General features: G+C 45.3%; 1 protein-coding gene across 40 annotated transcripts in view; it reads left to right on the top strand.

The window, feature by feature from the left end:
* The first annotated feature begins 1855 nt into the window (after positions 1-1855).
* The window catches only part of DEPDC5 (DEP domain containing 5, GATOR1 subcomplex subunit), a 166778-nt gene continuing 147665 nt past the window's right edge, over positions 1856-20968 (top strand). For 30 of the 40 annotated variants that reach the window (XR_010578372.2, XR_010578375.1, XR_010578374.1 and 27 more), the window contains exons 1-7: positions 1941-2143; positions 2841-2958; positions 6480-6567; positions 8345-8391; positions 12971-13056; positions 14618-14701; positions 16863-16912. Coding sequence is in view for 27 of the 40 variants with exons in the window: in XM_074003906.1 (XP_073860007.1) it covers positions 2901-2958; positions 6480-6567; positions 8345-8391; positions 12971-13056; positions 14618-14701; positions 16863-16912 (413 nt within the window). In the remaining 13 variants the exon portion in view is untranslated. Of the gene's footprint in view, positions 2144-2840; positions 2959-6479; positions 6568-8344; positions 8392-12970; positions 13057-14617; positions 14702-16862; positions 16913-20968 lie in introns of all 40 variants that reach the window. The other 10 variants (XM_074003916.1, XM_074003914.1, XM_074003912.1 and 7 more) reach the window with 1 other exon arrangement.

Here is a 20968-nt window from a genome sequence, read left to right as displayed (position 1 = left end):
CATCTCTCAGGAGATGGAATAAAACTCCCTTGAGGGCTAAGAAGAGAGAATTCTATTAGCTTCCTCTGAGATGGAAGAATGTCCCATCAACCACTGTCTCTAAAGACAGAAACTATCTTGGGGGATCTGGGTGTGTCTCCTGAAGTGGCAACATAGAAACATTTTTAAACATAACATTGTTATTCTTAAAAAATTTTGTAACTGTTGCAATCCACTTCATCATATATGTTTTATTACAAGATAAATAATTTTAGCCAGGAGTGGTGGCTTGCCCTGTAGTTCCCAGTCCCTTGGGAGGCTGAGGCAGAAGAATCGCTTGAGCCCAGGAGATTGAGGTTGCAGTGAGCTATGATAGCACCACTGCACTCCAGCCTGGGCAACAGAGCTAGACCCTGTCTCGGAAAGAAAAAAATAAAACCTGGCTGCAGTGACTCATACCTGTAATCCCAGAACTTTGGGAGGCCAAGGCGAACGGATTGCTTGAGCCCTGGAGTTTGAGACCAGCCAGGGCCACATGGCAAAACCCCGTCTCTACAAAAAACACAAAAATTAGCTGGGCACGGACCTGTAATTCCAGCTACTAGGAGGATGAGGTGGGAGGATCCCATGAGCGGGGGAGGCAGAGATGGCAGTGAGCCAAGATCGCGCCACTGCACTCCAGCCTGGGTGAGGGTGACCTCATCTCAAAAAAAAAAAAATCGCAATTACTTAATACTTGCGTTATTTACCTAACTTCTCCTGAGTCCCAACGTAAAGGCATCCATGCTTAAGAACGTTGCTTGTCCTGTCCCAGGATCCCCTTGGTCCACTGTAGAATGTTTCACTACGGTATACCATGGTTTTTCTTTCAACATTTTTAAGTTTCCCAAATCCGTAAGAAACGGGCACCGTAAGCATTAAAGATATAAAGAAATGTAAGACAAGTGCTGTGTCGTTTAGACTTAGCAGTCAGTGTGATTAGAAGCAGCAGAGGAGTGGCGTGACCGAGACACTGATTCCAGTTATAAGATCTCTCGGGCTGCAAGAGGGGAAGCAGGGAGGTCCTATCGAGTTGCTGCCGCTCAGGTCGGAAACGGTGGACTGGACTTGGGGGCGGGGGTATCAGTGGCAGCAGGCGGAGCTGGCAATTGTCAGGAGCCTTCGGCGAGAGCCTGACCCGGCCCACCCAGCTCTCTGGTTTTCTGCTGGGAGAGAAAGATATCCTGACAGATTCAAGTTTAGGTGTGCCCTGGGAATGACCAAAGGATGTTGTTAGTTAAAGGCTCTGTTCTGGGAGCGGGTCAGGATTCGTCCTTGCTTCCTTCTGAAGGGGTTTGTGTCCTCAGGCTGTTTCCCGGTTTGTGAAATAGGATAGTATCTGCCTCCTGAATCCATCACGTAATAGGGATGCAATGATTACATAAGGACTGTGAAGGCAGGCAGCCATTCTTATTAAAATACCAGAGGGGCGCAGAAAGTCCTTTGGAGTTTAAGGGTTTGAAAAGCCCCCGGTAAGTGGACACTTCCCAGCAGGGGCCATCACACTAACTCTCGCGTGCTCAGCCCCTTGCATTTTACAGAAGTCCTCCCAGAAACTCTTCGTTGGCGCCTCTTAGCAGCCCAGTGAAGCCACAGGAGTCATTAACCTCGTTCATGTAACAGAAAACGGAGCTCTGAGGGATCTCGTTTCCCCTACGGGGAGACCACTAAGTCGCAAACGAAGCTCTGTGGCCATGGGTCTATTTCGGATAGACTGGGAGGAAATGGATTTCCTCCGTGGGGCGGGAGGCTCTAAGGCTCGAGGGCAGGAAACGCCAGGAGGTGGCCCAAGCAAGAGGCCGCACGCAATACCCCGCCTCCGGCTCAAGCCCCGGATGAGGAAGTGGCGCGGCCACAGAGACGAGGCGGAGGCCCGGCGAGAGCGGCGCGGGGGCGCCAGGGCGGGAAGGGGGCGGGGCCCCGGGGCGGAGCCACCGGAGCGGCGCGGGTTCTCAGGTGAGCGTTACACGGTCGGGGCGGGCCTTGCAGGCGCTTCAGGCTCAGGGGCGGAAGCAGCGCGGGCCGCGAGGGCGTAGGCGGGGTATCTGGAGGAGGCGCGGGGAACCTGGAGAGGGTCCAGCCCTCGGGGCCCCGGCCAGAGGCGGGAAGGGGCTCCAGAGCTTCGGTGAGTGGCTGCCCGCCCCAGACTCGGGACTGAGGGGGGCTTGAGGTAGGGGGCCTTGGCCCAGGTTCGAGTCCTGGCCCTCATTCCCAATCCGCTGTGTGACCTTGGACAAGTCTCTCTCCCTCTCTGAGCCTCAGCGGCCTCAGCTGTGAAAGGGAGTCAGGGAAGGTACGCTGAGAGTTCACACAGACCGAGGTTTGGGGGGAGGAAACTCCTGCCTTCCTCTTCTTTGTGGTCGCCTTGCTCAGGACGTTGGCAGCAAAATGAGGATGGTGGGAGTATCTCTAAGTCTCAAGTGACCTTGAGCAAGTCCCTTGCCGTGACTCACACTTTCATCATCTACAAAATGAGTGGGCTAACTTCTTTTAAGATGTCCTTAATGTTCGGTTGTTATTGATGTAGATGGAGACAAGGTGATCAGTACCCATTCACCGCAATGCTTCCCCTTTAGGGGTGTGATAGAATACCTTCTCCTAGGTTTGACTAGCCCCTGGCGTGAATTCCCCTTAGTTCTTGGATTCTGTGGTTCTGTTTGTTCTCCATCGCTCCTTGTAACTGGAGAAGTGACTTCATCCAAGAGTCGCTTGGCACCGCTTCACAGCAGAGCAACACCAGTATCTTCACTGGCCTAAAATCAAAGAGTGGTTGCAAGGAAAAGTCTGACTTTCCAACCTTTTTGTTTGTATTTCAATGGCAGGGAGGCAAGATGACTTCTCTGCCCCAAGCTTGGAACAGCTAAAGGGAAAAACAGTGCAAGATGAGAACAACAAAGGTCTACAAACTCGTCATCCACAAGAAGGGCTTTGGGGGCAGTGGTCAGTATCGATTGGTCTTTAGAGGTTTTGTAAGTTGGCTGAGGTTCTGGTGTGTGCAATGCCTTGAAATTACACACTGACTCGTGACAATTGAGGCTAAACAGACAAAGCAACAAGGAGGATGGCAGGACCCTTCTAAATGCATTGCATTCAGACTTTTAAGGAACATTATGAATGCTGCCGGTTTACTACCTTTCATTTGTTGAATTGCATTGTTTATTACAAATCTTCCGTGTATGTTCCATAAAATTCTAGCCTGCACTGGTTTGGCAGGTAAGAGAAACTAAAACCATATATCAGTTTTTACACTGAGTGAGAGAGAAGCAGCATAGATGTGCACAGAGCAGGTATGATCAAAGCATGAACTTTCGCCTGGCTTCTAGGCATGGGAAGAAGGGGCAGGATACAGCATGGTATCCTGCACTGAACTATAGTCTGAATATCTGCTCTACTTATAATTTTCCTGGTGACCTTGAACAAGCTCCTAGTGTACCTTATCTGAAAGTTGAGGGGCTTTAGAATAGTTTCTCTTAACATCTATTTTTTTTTCCTTTCCTTTCTTTTCTTTTTTTTTTTTTTTTTTTTTGAGACATGGTTCCCCATTTGCCCAGGCTGGTCTGGAACTCCTGAGCTCAAAGGATCCTTCCACCTCAGCCTCCCTAGTAGTTGGGATTACAGGCATGAGCCACTGTACCCAGCTCTCCTTAGCACCTTGAGTCCATAAATCTGAAGAATAAAAGGGCACTTAGTATACTTTTTTTTTTCTTTTGTGAGGGAGTAATTTTCCGTTCTGTCTTGACAGCCTTATTCAGAAATTGGAGTTAACAATATAATGAGTCATTTTATTTTATTATTTATTGACTTATTTATTTTTTTTTGAGACAGAGTCTTGCTCTGTCGCCAGACTGGAGTGCAGCGGCATGATCTCAGCTCACTGCAACCTCCACCTTCCAGGTTCAAGCAATTCTCCTGCCTCAGCCTCCCGAGTAGCTGGGATTACAGGTGCATGCCACCATGCCCAGCTATTTTTTTTTTTTGTATTTTAGTAGAGACAGGGTTTCACTATGTTTCCCAGGCTGGTCACAAACTCCTGAGCTCAGACAATCCGCCCGCCTCGGCCTCCCAAAGTGCTAGGATTACAGGCATGAGCCACCGCGCCCCACATGAGTCTTTTTAATGTTGTGTTTTAGGGTGTATTTACTTCTGCATTATGTAGATACAAGCCTCCAGAGGGAAAGGACGACCAAAAAGGGAAAACAATAGTTTCTCTATCATAGAGCCTTGTGAAGCTTAAGTAAGGTGGTACATGTAATGCATTTAGCAGAGTATTAGACTCTGTGCTCAATAAATGAAGCCGTTATAATTACCAGACTACAGGCATTGCTATATTTAAACTACAATTTCTGCTAAAATGTACAGTCTATTGTTATTACTTTGTATGCTGTTGATATTGCCTAAGTATTTGTGGAGTGGAATAAAACATAACTTTTGGCAGAGAGAAGGATACAGTATATACAATGTATACAAATACATATTTTGATGTATAAAATACAAAGGTAGCTAGATGCTGTATCCAGTCTTCTGCAAGACTATAGATCAAAATACAACTAACAGCTGGACATGGTAGCTCATGACTGTAATCCTGGCGTTTTGGGAGGCCAAGGTGGGCAGATCACATGAGGTCAGGAGTTCAGGACTAGCCCGGCCAACATAGTGAAACCCCATCTCTGCTAAAAATACAAAACTTAGCCAGGTGTTGTAGTGCGTGCCTGTGATCTCAGCTACTAGGGAGGCTGAGGCACGATAATTGCTTGAACCCAGGAGGCAAAGGTTACTGTGAGCCAAGATCACGCCACTGCACAGCCTGGGCAATAGAGCAAGACCCTGTCTTTAAAAATAAAAATAAAAATAATAAAAAAGAAACAACCAACAGATATTTATTAGGCGTATACCTGTGCCAGACGCAATGATTATGAATACTGCAAGGTTCTTTGTCCCTAAAGAGCTTTCAGTTTTGTAAGACAGACATGCAAAAAGGAAATGATAAAACCAAGCAGAAGGGAATGTATTCTCAGGGACCTTAATTGAGACTGTGTAAATTAGGGGGGAAGCTCAACGGAGGATTTGTCGTGAAACTGTCGGTGGAAACATAGCAGATAAAATTAGGGATGCTGGGTGCTGTGGTGTGTGCCTGTAGTCACAGCTACTCAAGAGGCTGGGACAGGAAGATCACTTGGGCCCAGGAGTTTCAGACTATAGGACATTATGTTGATTGGGTGTCTGAAATAAGTTCTGCGTCAGTCTAGTGACCTCCCAGGAGTAGGGGACCACCAGGTTGCCTTAGGAAATGTGAACCACCTCAGGTTGGGAACAGAGCAGGTCAAAACTCCTGTGCTGATCAATAGTGGGATTGTCCTTATAAATAGCCACTGTACGCCAGCCTAGGCAACAACAAGACCTTATCTCTAAAAGAAAACAAAACAAAAATTTGGGAGTAACCCATTGTTTGATTTTATTAGGCGAAATTTTTGTTGGATCTGGTTATATTTGAAATCTAGATATACTTAATTGTCATGATATTAGCATAATTAAAAGTGATGTTTTTCCTCCCAAATTAAAACAGCGAAACAGTCATTCTGTCTTTATGCTTCTGAGTTTGCAATATTTGAGAGAGTTCTCCCCATCCCTGGTAGAGGGGCAGGGGTAGATAAACATAAAAGCACATCCCTCTTATTTTATTTTATTTATTCATTTATTTTTGAGACGCGGTCTCACTCTGTCGCTCAGGCTGGAGTGCAGTGGTGTGATTTCAGCTCACTGCAACCTTCGCCTCCTGGGTTCAAGTGATTCTCCTGCCTCGGGCTCCCAAGTAGCTGGGATTACAGGCGCCCACCACCACGCCCGGTTAATTTTTGTAGTTTTAGTAGAGACGGGGTTGCGCCATGTTTGCCAGGCTGGTCTTGAACTCCTGACCTCAGGTGATCCATCCATCTCGGCCTCCCAAAGTGTTGAGATTACAGGCGTGAGCCACTGCTCCTGGCCTCTCTGAGGTTATTTTCTTACTCCTGTTAAATCTAAAGATTTACTCTGAGGGTCACATTAAGATACTGTTTGGGAAATTTTTTGAACATTGAATAACTGTAAGGAATTGTGCTGTATCTATGGAAACCAGCCTGTTTTGTTCCTGTTATATGCCAGATACACAATATTTGAAGGGGTAAAAGGCTGTCCAGAAGCCTAATTCCCAGATACTGAGGGCTGCTCTGTCCCTGGAAGCAGTGCAGTAGTAGAGAGAGCACGGAGTATGGAGACAAAGGTACCTGAGCACCATCCCACTCCACTGCTCTTGGTGTTCCTGTGTGAATCCATTAGTCACTGTAAGCCTCATTTCAAAATAGAGCCTCATCTGTCAATGGGGTGGCAATACTATCCTGATAGGGTTGTGAGGAACCAGTAATGAGAACATACACAATGTACCTAATGAGTGTTTTTCTACTTGAAGTCGCTGAATTGTCTTTCAGATGATGAGCTAGTTGTGAACCCCAAAGTGTTTCCTCACATCAAGCTTGGAGACATTGTAGAGATTGCACACCCCAACGATGAATACAGGTGAGTGTCTCTTAGGATCCATGGCACTGGGCAATTCACTGTTTCCAGATGATGTCCAAGGGATTTGAAGGGCAGATAACTCTCTTTGCCTTTCAAAATGTTCATGCTGTGGTGGCTCAAGCCTGTAATTCCAGCACTTTGGGAGGCTGAGGTGGGGTAGGTCATTTGAGCCCGGGAGTTCGAGACCAGCCTGGGCAACATAGTGGGACCCTGTCTTTTTTTTTTTTTTTTTGAAATTGTTTTAATTCTTTTTTTTTTTTTTTTTTAAATTTATTTATTATTATTGTACTTTAAGTTGTAGGGTACATGTGCATAACGTGCAGGTTTGTTACATATGTATACTTGTGCCATGTTGGTGTGCTGCACCCATCAACTCATCATTTACATCAGATATAACTCCCAATGCAATCCCTCCCCCCTCCCCCTTCGGGACCCTGTCTTAAAAAAAAAAAAAAGCTCATGCCTTCTAGGATTTGATCAACAAATAATTTTTCAAAAGTTGTCCATTCCTGCTCCTCCTTTTTTTTTTTTTTTTTTTTTTTGAGATGGAGTCTAGCTGTGTCACCTAGGCTAGAGTGCAGTTGTGTAATCTCAGCTCATTGCAACCTCTGCCTCCCAGGCCTAGGTGATTCTTCTGCCTCAGCCTCCCCAGTAGCTGAGATTAGAGGCATGCGCCACCATGCCCGGCTAATTTTGCATTTTTAGTAGAGACAGGGTTTCACCATGTTGCCCAGGCTGGTCTTGAACTCCTGACCTCAGGTAATCCACCTGCCTTGGCCTCCCAACGTGCTGGGATTACAGGCATGAGGCACCGCAGCTGGCCTAATTTTTGTATTTTTTAGTAGAGAGTGGGGTTTCACCATATTGGCCAGGCTTGTCTCAAGCCATCCACCCTGCTAGGCCTCCCAAAGCACTGAGATTACAGGCATGAGCCACCATACCCAGCCGTTTTTTTTGTTTTATGTTTTTTTTTTGAGACAAAATCTCACTCTGTCACCCAGGCTGAAGTGCAGTGGTGTGATCTCGGCTCACTGCAACCTCCGCCTCCTGGGTTCAAGCCATTCTCCTGCCTCAGCCTCCTGAGTAGCTGGGATTACAGGTGCATGCCACCACGCCTGGCTAATTTTTATATTTTCAGTAGAGATGGGATTTCACCATTTGGTCAGGCTGGTTTTGAACTCCTGACCTCGTGATCCACCCGCCTTGGCCTCTTAAAGTGCTGGGATTACAGGTGCGAGTTACCGCACCATGCCCAACCTTTTTTTTTTAAAGAGACAGAGTCTCACTCTGTCACTCAGGCTGGAGTGCAGTGGTGTGACCTCGGCTAACTGTAACCTCTGCCTCCCAGGTTCAAGCGATTCTTCTGCCTCAGCTTGTCGAGTAGCTGGGACTGCAGGTGTGGGCCACCCCACCTGGCTAATTTTCACATTTTTAATAGAGACAGGGTTTTGCCATGTTGACCAGGCTGGTCTCGAACTTCTGACTTCAGATGATCCACCCGCCTTGGCCTCCCAAAGTGTTGGGATTATAGGCATGAGCCACTGTGCCTGGCCTCTTTCTGGTTTTAAAGCTGAGATGACAACTGAAGGGTTGTGTAGCGTTTATCCATTTCCTTTGGTGCATATGGAGTTTCTTTGTTTCTAAGGGAGCTTTCTCTCATTGTTTTGCTGTAAGTCACAGATTGTCCAGAGTGACCTATTTGCCTTTTGTAGGGGATGAAGGATGCTAGGGAGTTACTGCTCACGGTATCCCAACTCTCTGTTGCTTTCTTTTTCAGCCCTCTGCTTTTGCAGGTCAAGTCACTTAAGGAAGATTTACAGAAGGGTAAGAATTACATCATTCTTAGAATTTTTTTTTTTTTTTTTTTTTTTTTGAGACGGAGTCTGGCTCTCTCCCCCTGGCTGGAGTGCAGTGGCGCGATCTCGGCTCACTGCAAGCTCCGCCTCCCGGGTTCCTGCCATTCTCCTGCCTCAGCCTCCCAAGTAGCTGGGACTACAGGCACCCGCCACCGTGCCCGGCTAATTTTTTGTATTTTTAGTAGAGGCGGGGTTTTACCGTCGTCTCGATCTCCTGACCTTGTGATCCGCCCGCCTCGGCCTTCCAAAGTGCTGGGATTACAGGCGTGAGCCACCGCGCCCGGCCAGAATTTTTTATTTACTGCCTCAGAAACTGTAAGAAACCTCTCTTCATAATTTCAAGGGATGAGGGCAAGTAATTCTTTTCTTTTTTTAAAAAATTTTAATTTAATTTTCAATTCAGGCAGTACATGGGCATGTTTGTTACATGGGTATATTGTGTACTGGTGGGGATTGGGCTTCTATTGTATCCATTACTCACACAGTGAACCTTGTATCTGACAGAACAGATACAGAACATTGTATCTGTGTCTGAACATTGTATTTTTCAACCCTCATTCTCTTCTCCATCCTTCTTTTTGGAGTCCCAAGTGTCTATTATTTCCATCCCACTTATAGGTAAGTACATGCAGTATTTGATTTTCTGTTTGTGAGTTAGTTCACTTAGGATAACGGTGGCCTCCAACTCCATCTGTGTTGCTGCAGTGGATGTGATTTCATTTTTTTATGGCTGCAGTTCTCTTCTTACCAAATTGTGTTCCCGCTAAAAAAAAAATTGTCAAGTTGACGCTTATAGTCCCAGCTACTCTGTACTCTGGAGGTTGAGGTGGAAGGATAATTTGAGCCCGATAATTTAAGGTTACAGTGAGCTATAATGGTGCCACCACACTCTAGCCTGTTCAACAGAGACCCTATCTCAAAAAAAAAAAAAAAAAAAAAAGGCCAGGCATGGTGGCTTATGCCTGTAATCGCAGCACTTTGGGAGACTGAGGCAAGTGGATTGCCTGAGCTCAGGAGTTTGCAACCAGCCTGGGCAAAACGGTGAAACCCCGTCTCTACTAAAATACAAAAAATTAGCTGGGTGTGGCGGCATGCACCTATAGTCCTAGCTACCCGGGAGGCTGAGGCAGGAGAATTACTTGAACCCGGGAGGCGGAGGTTACAGTGAGCCGAGATTGCGCCACTGCACTCCAGCCTGGGCAACAGAGCGAGACTCTGTCTCAAAAAAAAGAAAAGATACACAACCTGCCTGTTGCCCAGGTTGGTCTTGAACTCCTGGCCTCAAGTGGAGTTCCTCACACCTTGACCTCCCAAAATGCTGGGGTTGCAGGTGTGATCCACCACATCTGTCCCATTTTTTCACAAACGATTTGTTAAATGCCTAGTCTGGGTGAGTAGGGATTGGGGAGGAAGAAATATTTATTTATGATTGCCCACCACATGTGCAAGGCACTGTCCTGGGAGCTTTGTGTAATCTAGCTTTATCTTCTCAACAACTCTTGAGTGAGTGAGGAAGTTTATTCTCTGCCGGACTATACAGTCTAGGCGTAGCCAGAAGCGGTGATTCCTGCTTACTCATTCTGGATTCAGATCCTTTGTTTTTCCCTCTTATCGCTATGCCATGCTGTTCAAGGAACCAGAATGTCAATTGACAGTAAATAAGATACTCTTAAATAGTTCTTAAGAGAAAAAAACAAAAAAATTCTGGGTTGCTTTAATGGGCTTTGATGGCTGGGTGCAGTGGCTGACACCTGTAATCCCAGCACTTTGGGAGGCTGAGGTAGGTGCATCACCTGAGGTCAGGAGTTTGAGACCATCCTGACCAACATGGAGAAACCCCATCTCTACTAAAAATATAAAATTAGCCAGGCATTGTGGCGCACGCTTGTAATCCCAGCTACTCAGGAAGCTGAGGCAGGAGAACTGCTTGAATCTGGGAGGCAGAAGTTGCAGTGAGCTGAGATTGCGCCATTGCACTCCAGCCTGGGCAGCAAGAGCAAAACTTTGTCTCTAAATAAATAAGCTAATTAATTAAATAAAGGGCTTTGATGTCACCCACTCTTTTTTTTTGTTTCTGTTTTTTTAAGAGATGGAGTTTCACTGCGTTGCCCAGGCTGGAGGCTGGAGTGCAGCGGCACGGTCTTGGCTCACTGCAACCTGCGCCTCCTGGGTTCAAGTGATTCTCCTGCCTCAGCCTCCCAGGTAGTTAGGACTATAGGTGTGCACCACCATGCCTGGCTAATTTTTATATTTTTATTTTTATTTTTTTGAGAGGAAGTCTCACTCTGTTACCCAGGATAGAGTGCAATGACGTGGTCTCAGCTCACTGCAATCTCCGCCTCCTGGATTCAAGGGATTCTCCTGCCTCAGCCTCCCAAGTAGCTGGGACTACAGGCGCGCACCACCACACCCGGCTAATTTTTGTATTTTCAGTAGAGACAGAGTTTTACTGTGTTGGCCAGGCTGGTCTTGAACTGCTGACCTCATGATCTGCCCACCTCAGCCTCCAAAAGTGCTGGGATTACAGGCATGAACCACCACGCCCAGCCTAATTTATATATATATATATATATATATATTTTTTTTTTTTTTTTTTTTTTTGAGACGGAGTCTTGCTCTGTCACCCAGGCTGGAGTGCAGTGGCCGGATCTCAGCTCACTGCAAGCTCCGCCTCCCGGGTTTACGCCATTCTCCTGCCTCAGCCTCCCGAGTAGCTGGGACTACAGGCGCCCGCCAGCTCGCCCGGCTAGTTTTTTTGTATTTTTTAGTAGAGACGGGGTTTCACCGTGTTAGCCGGGATGGTCTCTCGATCTCCTGACCTCGTGATCCGCCCGTCTTGGCCTCCCAAAGTGCTGGGATTACAGGCTTGAGCCACCGCGCCCGGCCAATTTTTATATTTTTAGTAGAGATGGGGTTTCACCATGTTTGGCCAGGCTGGTCTCAAACTCCTCACCTCAGGTGATCTGCCTGCGTCAACCTCCCAAAGTCCTGGGATTACAGGCATGAGCCACTGCACCATTGCCCCTGCCTTTTTTTGTTTTCTCTTTCAGACAGGGCCTCTCTGTTGTACAAACTGGAGTGCAGTGGTGCAGTCACGGCTCACTGCAGCCTCAGCCTCCCTGGGGGCAAGTGATTCTCCATCTCCCATCTCCACCTCTGGAGTAGCTAAGACCCCAGGTACCCAGCCCACAGGATCATGCCTGGCTAATTTTTTTTTTTTTAATTTTTACTCAGGCTGGTCTTGATCTCCTGGGCCCAAGTAGTCCTCCTGCCTTGGCCTCCTAAAGTGCTAGGATTACAGGCATGAGCCACCATGCCTGGCTACCCACTCATATTTAACCATTCAATATTTCAATTTGAGGAGAAAACATTCTGTAAAACCTGGCTACTCTGGTTACACTGCCTAAGGGTTAGCCCTGCTCTGCAAGGAGCAGTTAAAAAAAAAAAAAAAAAATTAAAGTTGTCATTTTTTTTTAATGTTTTATTTTATTTTATTTTGAGTTGGAGTATCCCTCTGTCGCCCAGGCGTGATCTTGGCTCACTGCAACCTCCACCTCTCAGGTTCAAGCAATTCTCCTGCCTCTGCCTCCTGAGTAGCTGGGACTACAGGTGCACGCCACCATGCCTGGCTAATTTTTTTTGTATTTTTAGTAGAGGCGGGGTTTCACCGTATGGGTCAGGCTGGTCTTGAACTCCTGACCTCGTTATCTGTCCACCTTGGCCTCCCAAAGTGTTGGGATTACAGGCGTGAGCCACCACATTCAGCCAATTTAAAGATTTTAAAAGAATTCTATAAAACCTTAATCCTAAAAATGGCCTTCATACCTTCCCCTTATCTCCTGTCCTCTGTTATGTTTCTTACCAGACTTAAGGGCTCATTGAAAAGTTTGTTTCTTCTTTACCACTGATAACTTCATTCCAAAGAGATCTCCTTCCTCTTCTGGAATTTTACAGGTCTTTGAACTTTCTTTTCTTCCTTCTTATTTTATTTATTTATTTATTGAGACAGAGTCTCATTCTATCACCCAGGTTGGTGTGCAGTGATACAATCTCAGCTCACTACAACCTCTGCCTCTGGGGTTCAAGCGATTTTTATGCCTCAGCCTCCCGAGTAGCTTGGATTACAGGCGCCCACCATCATGCCTGGCTAATTCTTGTATTTTTAGTAGAGACAGAGTTTCACCATGTTGGCCAGGCTGGTCTCGAACTCTTGACCTCAGGTGACCTTCCTGCCTAGACCTCCCAAAGTGCTGGGATTACAGGTGTGAGCCACCATACCCAGCCTCTTCCTTCTTAAATTCTTTCTTTTCCCTCCCTTCTCCCTTTTTCTCTCCATTTTTGTTGATTGCTTAGGCTCTGGTCTTATTTCACCTAAAAAAGCAGAGAATTGTTTAAATTCTAAGCTCCTGAAAGGAAGAGACTGTGTGTTGCCCATGTCAGATGATCAATTGTGTTGCTTACTGAATGTCTGAGTATTTATAGATTAGAATATATGGACCTGCTTTTTCAAAATGTGTTGTCTCAGCCAGATATTGTTTCTGTTTTAGAAACCATCAGTGTGGACCAGACTGTGACTCAAGTGTTCCGGCTAAGACCTTATCAAGATGTCTATGTTAATGTCGTAGACCCTAAGGTACGTCTTTGTTTTGGACTTGAATATCTTTTTGGAATGATTAGCACCCTTTCTCAAGGTTAGATTACTAAGGAAACAACGGGTTACTTAAGTGTAGTATTCGACTATTAAATGTGTGACCTGCTAGGTGTGGTAATTTCAGCCCATCGGGAGGCTGAGACAGGAGGATCACTTGAGGCCAGGAGTTCAAGACCAGCCTGAGTAGCATAGCTAGACCTTGTCTTTATTAAAACTTTTCTGTTTTTTTTTGAAATGGAGTCTCGCTCTGTCACCCAGACTGGAGTGCAGTGGCACGATCTCGGCTCACTGCAACCTGTGCTTCCCAGGTTCAAGCCATTCTCCTGCCTCAGCCTCCTGAGTAGCTAGGATCACAGGCCCACGCCACCACACCCAGCTAATTTTTGTATTTTGTAGAGACGGGATTTCACCATGTTGTCCAGGCTGGTCTTGAACTCCTGACCTCAGGTGATCCACCTGCCTCGGCCTCCCAAAGTGCTGGGATTACAGGCAGGAGCCACCGCGTCCTGCCTACTAAAACTTTTCTAAAAGATTAGCTGGGCGTGTTTATATGCCTGTAGTCTCAACTGCTTGAAAGGCTGCAGCAGGAGGATTGCTTGAGCCCAGGAGATTGAGGCTGCAGTGAGCTGATGGCTGCACTATTGCATTTCAGCCTGGGCAACAGAACGAGACCTTGTCTTGTTAAACTAAACACGTAGGCCATGGGTGGTGGCCCATGCCTGTAATCCCAGCACATTGGGAGGCCAAGGCAGGTGGATGACTTGAGGTCAGGAGTTTGAGACCAGCTTGGGCAAAATGGTGGAACCCTGTGTCTCCTAAAAATACAAAACTTAGCTGGGTATGATGGTGCACCCCTGTAGTCCCAGCTACTAGGGAGGCTAAGGCATGAGAGTCACTTGAGCCCAGGAGGCGGAGGCTGCAGTGAGTGAGCTGAGATTGCACCACTGCACTCCAGCCTGGGCAACAGAGCACCATCCTGTCTCAAAATAAATAAGTAAATAAATAAATACGTAGCCTATATGTCGTTTAGAATGTAGGCAGTATGTAGGTTGCATTTAAAACCCACCCCCACTTTTCTTGAAGCTTGTCCTAACCATTTTTTGTATAAAAAACTATATGTAAAATTTTATATTAAAATACTAACATTTTAGAACATATTCTCATTTTTCTTCAGGAAGTGATGTTATAATAGATAAAAATTATTGTTCAGAAAGTGCTATTGGCGTTAATAGGTAAATAAAGTGCATAGCTCAGTGTCATGTTTGTGTGCCAGTATCCAGACTAAAATACAGAATGAGTCCCCCACTACCCTTCACACTCAACGTGCTGCCATGGCTGTAGGATTAGTTGTAGATTTACCAACTATACTGACAAGTGTGCTTTGGCAGGATATAATTCTGTTTATCAGAGTTCTGCTACTGAATGGTCTTCCAGTAGTTTTCTTTTTTGCAAAAAGTTTTTTTCCATGGTAAGTGGGCATTACCTTGTGACTATAAAATGTGGCAAAGTAATGTCAGAGATATTATTTGATTATTCCTTTTAGGATGTGACCCTTGACCTAGTGGAGTTAACTTTTAAGGACCAGTATATTGGCCGTGGGGATATGTGGCGACTAAAGAAAAGTTTGGTAAGATGTGATTTATTTGAAAGTCTGTTACTTTTTTCCATTATGTGAATAATCCCTGTTTATTATAGGAGAAGAATATAAAATTGTTTCTGATTTCAGCATCTACAATTATTGTCAACATCTTGTGTATTCTTCCATTCTCTTTTCATTGTTTTTTTGATCTTTTATTTGTTTACTGTTACAGATTTTTACTCAGCATTTTTGGTTTAGATAGGAAGTTATACTGTATTTTACATTTGAGTGGAACCTTAGTTTTCAGGTTTTCACTTGATCCCCTTTGCTCCCCACATCTCCTCATGGACAGGTATTTATTATCCCTAATTTATAGAGGTAGAAACTGAGATTGAGAAGTTAGGTAATTACCCAAGGCTAGATAGTAAGTTGGCCCTTGGCCAAAACCCAGATCCTGTGGCTTCCAGATCACACTGCTTTTTGCTGAACCCTCCTCCCATTTTCCGCATGTATTCATTGGTTTTTTTTTTTTTTCCCCCGAGACGGAGTTTTGTTCTTTCACCCAGGCTGGAGTGAAGTGGTGGGATCTTGGCTTACTGCAACCTCTGCCCACTAGGTTCAAGCGATTCTCCTGCCTATAACTGGAATTATAGGCACCCACCACCATGCCCGGCTAATTTTTTTTTTTTTTTTTTTGAGACAGAGTTTTCTTGTTGCCCATGCTGGAGTGCAATGGCATGATCTCCGCTCACCACAACCGCTGCCTTCCGAGTTCAAGCGATTCTCCTGCCTCAGCCTCCGGAGTAGCAGGGATTATAGGCATGCACTACCATGCCCGGCTAATTTTGTATTTTTAGTAGAGACGGGGTTTCTCCTGTGGGTCAGGCTGGTCTCGAACTCCCGACCTCAGGCAATCCACCCACCTCAGCCTTCCAAAGTCCTGGGATTACAGATGTGAGCTATTGCGCCCAGCCTGTTTTTTTGTATTTTTAGTAGAGATGGGGTTTTCACCGGGCGCGGTGGCTCACGCCTGTAATCCCAGCACTTTGGGAGGCCGAGGCGGGTGGATCACAAGGTCAGGAGATCGACACCACAGTGAAACCCCGTCTCTACTAAAAATACAAAAAATTAGCCGGGCGCGGTTGTGGGCGCCTGTAGTCCCAGCTACTCGGGAGGCTGAGGCAGGAGAATGGCGTGAACCCGGGAGGCGGAGCTTGCAGTGAGCCGAGATCGCGCCACTGCACTCCAGCCTGGGCGACAGAGCGAGACTCCGTCTCAAAAAAAAAAAAAAAAAAAAAAAAAAAAAAAAAAAAGAGATGGGGTTTTCGCCATGTTGGCCAGGCTGGTTTTGAACTCCTGACCTCAGGTGATCCGCCTGCCTTTGCCTCCCAAAGTGCTAGGATTATAGGTGTGAGGCACCGTGTCCAGCCCATTTTGTTAACGAAAATATTTTTATTATATTTTAATTGTGTCTTTTAAAAAATTTTTTAATTTCCATGTTATTGGGGAACAGGTGGTATTTGGTTATATGAGTAAGTTCTTTAATGGTGATTGGTGACATTTTGGTGCACCCATCACCCAGGCAGTATATACCACACCCACATTTATTAATTTTTTAATGAACATTTCAACTTGAAAAGATTAGTTCATCAGAATTGTGAACTGGTTCTGAAAATTCTCCTCATTTGAGGTTTTTTTTTTTTTTTCCTCCCATTTTGACACTAATCAAAAGAAATGAAGTTTTTGTATACTATGAAACCACAAATTATAGGTGGAATTTCCGTACAGGGCATATTTTCAGGAAAAATCTGCGTTTTATTTGTTGAGGGTTCCATTTTCTAATGTGAGAGATAAAATGAGAAACAACATGATACTTAAATGAGTATGTAAATGCAGATATATATGTAAACATATGTGAAGATCAGTATATTTGTAAAGCTGGTCATTTATCATCCACTTGGTCTTTCCCATTAGCTATACTTGCCAAACTCTTTAAGCACCTACTGTCATACCTACCCTAACAGGTTTTCCTGTGGGGTAAGTCTATTACTCACAAGCTAGTTGAACTTTGGGTTGGTAGAAGAGATTAGAAAGCTAGGAGTTCTTGTTTGTGATTTTTCATGGCCTTAATGTTAATCATTCTCTCTCTTTGTCTTTCTCACCCTCTCTCCTTCCCTCCCTCCCTCCCTCTCTCTCCCACTCCTCTTAGGTCAGCACATGTGCATATATCACTCAGAAGGTGGAGTTTGCTGGCATCAGGTAGATATTATGTCACTCTTGCCTTATCTATGCAGTAACTGGGCTATATAAAGCAGTGGAGGCATATGGATGTCCATACAATAAAATGCATAAGAGTATAAAATGTTAAGATTGTTGGCTGGCCACAGTGGCTCACGCCTGTAATCCCAGCACTTTGGGAGGCTGAGGTGGGCGGATCATGAGGTCAGGAGATCAGGACCATCCTGGCTAACACGGTGAAACCCCGTCTCTGCTGAAAATACAAAAAATTAGCCGGGCGTAGTGGCGGGTGCCTATAGTCCCAGCTGCTCGGGAGACTGAGATAGGAGAATGGCGTGAACCCGGGAGGCGGAGCTTGTAGCGAGCTGAGATTGCACCACTGCACTCCAGCCTGGGCGACACAGTGAGACTCTGTCTCATAAAAAAAAAAAAAAAAGTTAGATTGTTGTAGCTCAAACAAACAACAAAATGCACTATAGTAGTTTGAGGCTTAATGGAAGAAGTTGATGAAGCCCCATGGTGTTCTGTAAAAAAGGGAGTCGAAAAAAAAAAGGAGATAGAGACTCACAATTTTACAACTGGAAAAATCCTAGATGAACATATTTGAATCATACCTTCTCATTTTACACATTAGGAAACAGGTTTAGAAACAAAATGACTAGCACATTGGTTCCTGATTTGTTACCTTTTTAACTATATTGCTGCACTATTGATTTATTAAAACTATTTCTATATTTTAGTTTGTGAAGATAAAAGGGACTTTTTGAAATCCCCTTTAAATTTAAAAAGTGGCTGGGTGTGGTGGCTTACGCTTGTAATCCCAACACTTTGGGATGCCGAGGTGGGTAGATTATTGCTTGAGCCCAGGAGTTGAAGACCAGCCTGGGCAATATAGTGAAAGCCCATTTCTACAAAAAAATACAAAAATTAGCTGGGCATGGTGACACGCACCTGTAGTCCAAGCTACTCAGGAGGCTGAGGTGGGGAGATCGCCTGAGCCCTGGGAGGTAGAGGCTGCAGTGAGACGTTATCATGCCACCGCACTCCAGCTTAGGTCACAGAGTGAGACTGTCTCAAAAAAAAAAAAAAAAAAGTACAACATGCACATAATTAAGCATTCAAATAGTTCAGAAAGGTATCTCACGAAATATACATTCCTCTCTCCAGAAACAACTTGTGCCTTTCCTGAAATTTACTGTGTATACATAATCATATTTATATCTTTTTTTTTTTTCGAGACGGAGTCTTGCTCTGTCACCCAGGCTGGAGCGCAGTGGCGCGACCTTGGCTGACTGCAACCTCCGCCTCCTGGTTTCAAGCAATTATCCTGCGTCAGCCTTGTGAGTTGCTGGAATTACAGGCACCCGCCAGCACACCTAGCTAATTTTTTTTAATTTTTAGTTTTTGTATTTTTAGTGGGAATGGAGTTTCACCATGTTGGCCAGGCTGGTCTCGAACTCCTGACCTCGTGAACTGCCCACCTTGGACTCCCAAAGTGCTGGGATTACAGGAGTGAGCTACCGCACCCGGCGTATTTATGTCTTGTTAACTGACTTGTGATCCTAAGATTGGTCAGCATGGTCACAGGGTACAGTGTAGTCCCTCATAAAGATCCCCATCAACTTTTCTTTTTTTGTTGTTGTTGATACGGGTCTTACTCTGTCGCCCAGGCTGGAGCGCAGTGGTGTGATCGTGGCTCACTGTAACCTCCGCCTCCCAGGTTCAAGCAATTCTTCTGCCTTGGCCTCCTGAGTAGCTGGGACTACAGGCGCGCACCACCATGCCTATTTTTAGTGGAGATGGAGTTTCACCATGTTGGCCGGGTTGGTCTCAAACTCCTGATCTCAGGTGATCCCCCTGCCTCAGCCCCACAAAGTGCTGGGATTACAGGCATAAGCCACTGCGCCTGGTCCCCATCAACTTTTCACCTAGTGGTTTAATCCATTGAGGATTGTTATAAAATGTTGATTTTCTTTTCTTTTTTTGTTTTTTTTTTTAAATTCAGTCATCTCTTCTACATTTATTAGCCAGAATCTTTTTGTAAGTAACTTTTCATCATCAACTAGGGCTATTAGACCAGAATGAAATACTGATCCTAAAAAGAAAGAAAGGATAAAGGCTTCATTTTTTTCCCCCAAAAAAGGTGTTAATCATTGGAGGGCAGCCAAGTAAAATGACTATGGCATGAGGATCACTTGAGGCCAGGAGTTTAAGACCAGCCTGGACAACATAGCAAGACCTCATCTATACAAAAATATATATATATATATATATATATGTGCGTGCATGTGTGTGTGTGTGTGTGTGTGTGTGTATATTTTGCTGGACTTGGTGGCTCACGCCTGTAATCCCAGCACTTTGGGAGGCCGAGGCAGGTGGATCGCAAGGTCAGGAGATCGAGATCATCCTGGGTAACATGGTGAAACCCCGTCTGTACTAAAAATACAAAAATCAGCTGGGTGTGGTGGCACATGCCTGTAATCCCAGCTACTCAGGAGGCTGAGGCAGGAGAATCACTTGAACCAGGGAGTCAAGTAAGGTTCAGTAAGTCGAGATCACACCACTACACTCTAGCCTGCCGACAGAGCAAGATTCCGTCACACACACACACACACCCAATTATGGCTAGGTGCAGTGGCTCATGCCTGTAATCCCAGCACTTTGGGAGACTGAGGTGGGTAGTTTGCTTGAGCCTGGGAGTTCAAGACCAACCTGGCAATATGCTGAAACCCCATCCCTACCAAAAAATACAAAAATTAGCTGGGCATGATGGCGCCTGTAGACCCAGTTACTTGGGAGGCTGAGGTGGAAGGATCACCTGAATCCAGGGAGGTTCAAGGCTGTAGTGAGCCTTGATCATTCTGCTGCCCCCTAGCCTGGGTGACAGAGTCAGATTCTGTCTAAAATAACAGAAAAAAGAACGGGGTTGGTGTCAGGGCTTCTCTAGTTTGAGGTACTTGGGAAACAGATAGGAGGAGCACTTGAACACAGGTTGAGGCTGCAGTGAGCTATTATTGCATTACTGCACTCCAGCCTGGGCAACAGAGTGAGACCCCATCTTTGAAAACAAACAAAAAAATGTGTTAGCGAGTCAGTGTTCTTTAAAAAATCCAAGCAACTAAAGCACAACCCAAGAAGTGACTAAATCTCAAGCAGCACAAAAAATGCAACCTAGGTTTATGCCTCCAATATCAGCAGATCTCTACTGGATGGGTATCTAGGGGTCAGGAAGCCTGGATCTGTATCTGCAGAGCCAGTGTTTAGCCATCACTGTGATTAGTGGTTCGAGTGATGTTGGGTAACTCTGGTAAACCCTTAGTCTTCACATCTGCAAAATGGAATAGTTGGTTTAGAATATTCTTCTGTGAAGGACCAGTTAATAAAAATATTTTAGACTTTGTGAGTCACAATAGATGTCAGGTCTATTGCATATTCTGTGTGTTTGTGTGTTTCGACCATTTAAAAATATAACAGCCATTCTTAACTGTGGGCCATATGAAAACAGGAGATAGGGGAGAGTTGGCTTGAAGGCTGTATGTAGTTTGCCAGCCTTGGTTTGGAAACCTATTTAGATCTCTCTCATTTTTTTTTTCTATTGCTTTCTCTTTTTAAATTATACACACACACACACACACACACACACACACACACGCACATGTTGTATTCAAGTGATTCTCCTACCTCAGCCTCCTGAATAGCTGGGACTACAGACATGCACCACCATGCCTGGCTAATTTTTGTTCTTTAGTAGACGCGGGGTCTCACCATGTTGGCCAGGCTGGTGTTGAACTCCTGGCCTCAAGTGATCTGTACACCTTGGCCTCCAAAAGTGATGAGATTACAGATGTGAGCCACTACGCTCGGCTGATCTCTTTCTTTTTTAAGTTCTTTGTTTCTCTATGTAAATATCCTCATACAGTTCTAGATGGAGAAAAGAAAACCCTCACATAGTGTCAGTTTTTAACTTTATTTTTATTTATTTATTTTTGAGATGGGCTTCCTGTATTGCCCAGGCTGGAATGCGGTTGTGCCATCATACCTCACTACAGCCTTAACCTCCTAGGCCCAAGCAGTACT

Source organism: Macaca fascicularis, chromosome 10 (genome assembly GCF_037993035.2).
Source record: "Macaca fascicularis isolate 582-1 chromosome 10, T2T-MFA8v1.1".
Taxonomy (NCBI): domain Eukaryota; kingdom Metazoa; phylum Chordata; class Mammalia; order Primates; family Cercopithecidae; genus Macaca; species Macaca fascicularis.
The sequence above is the reverse complement of the archived record's forward strand: the minus strand, read 5'-3'. Positions and strand labels throughout refer to the sequence as shown.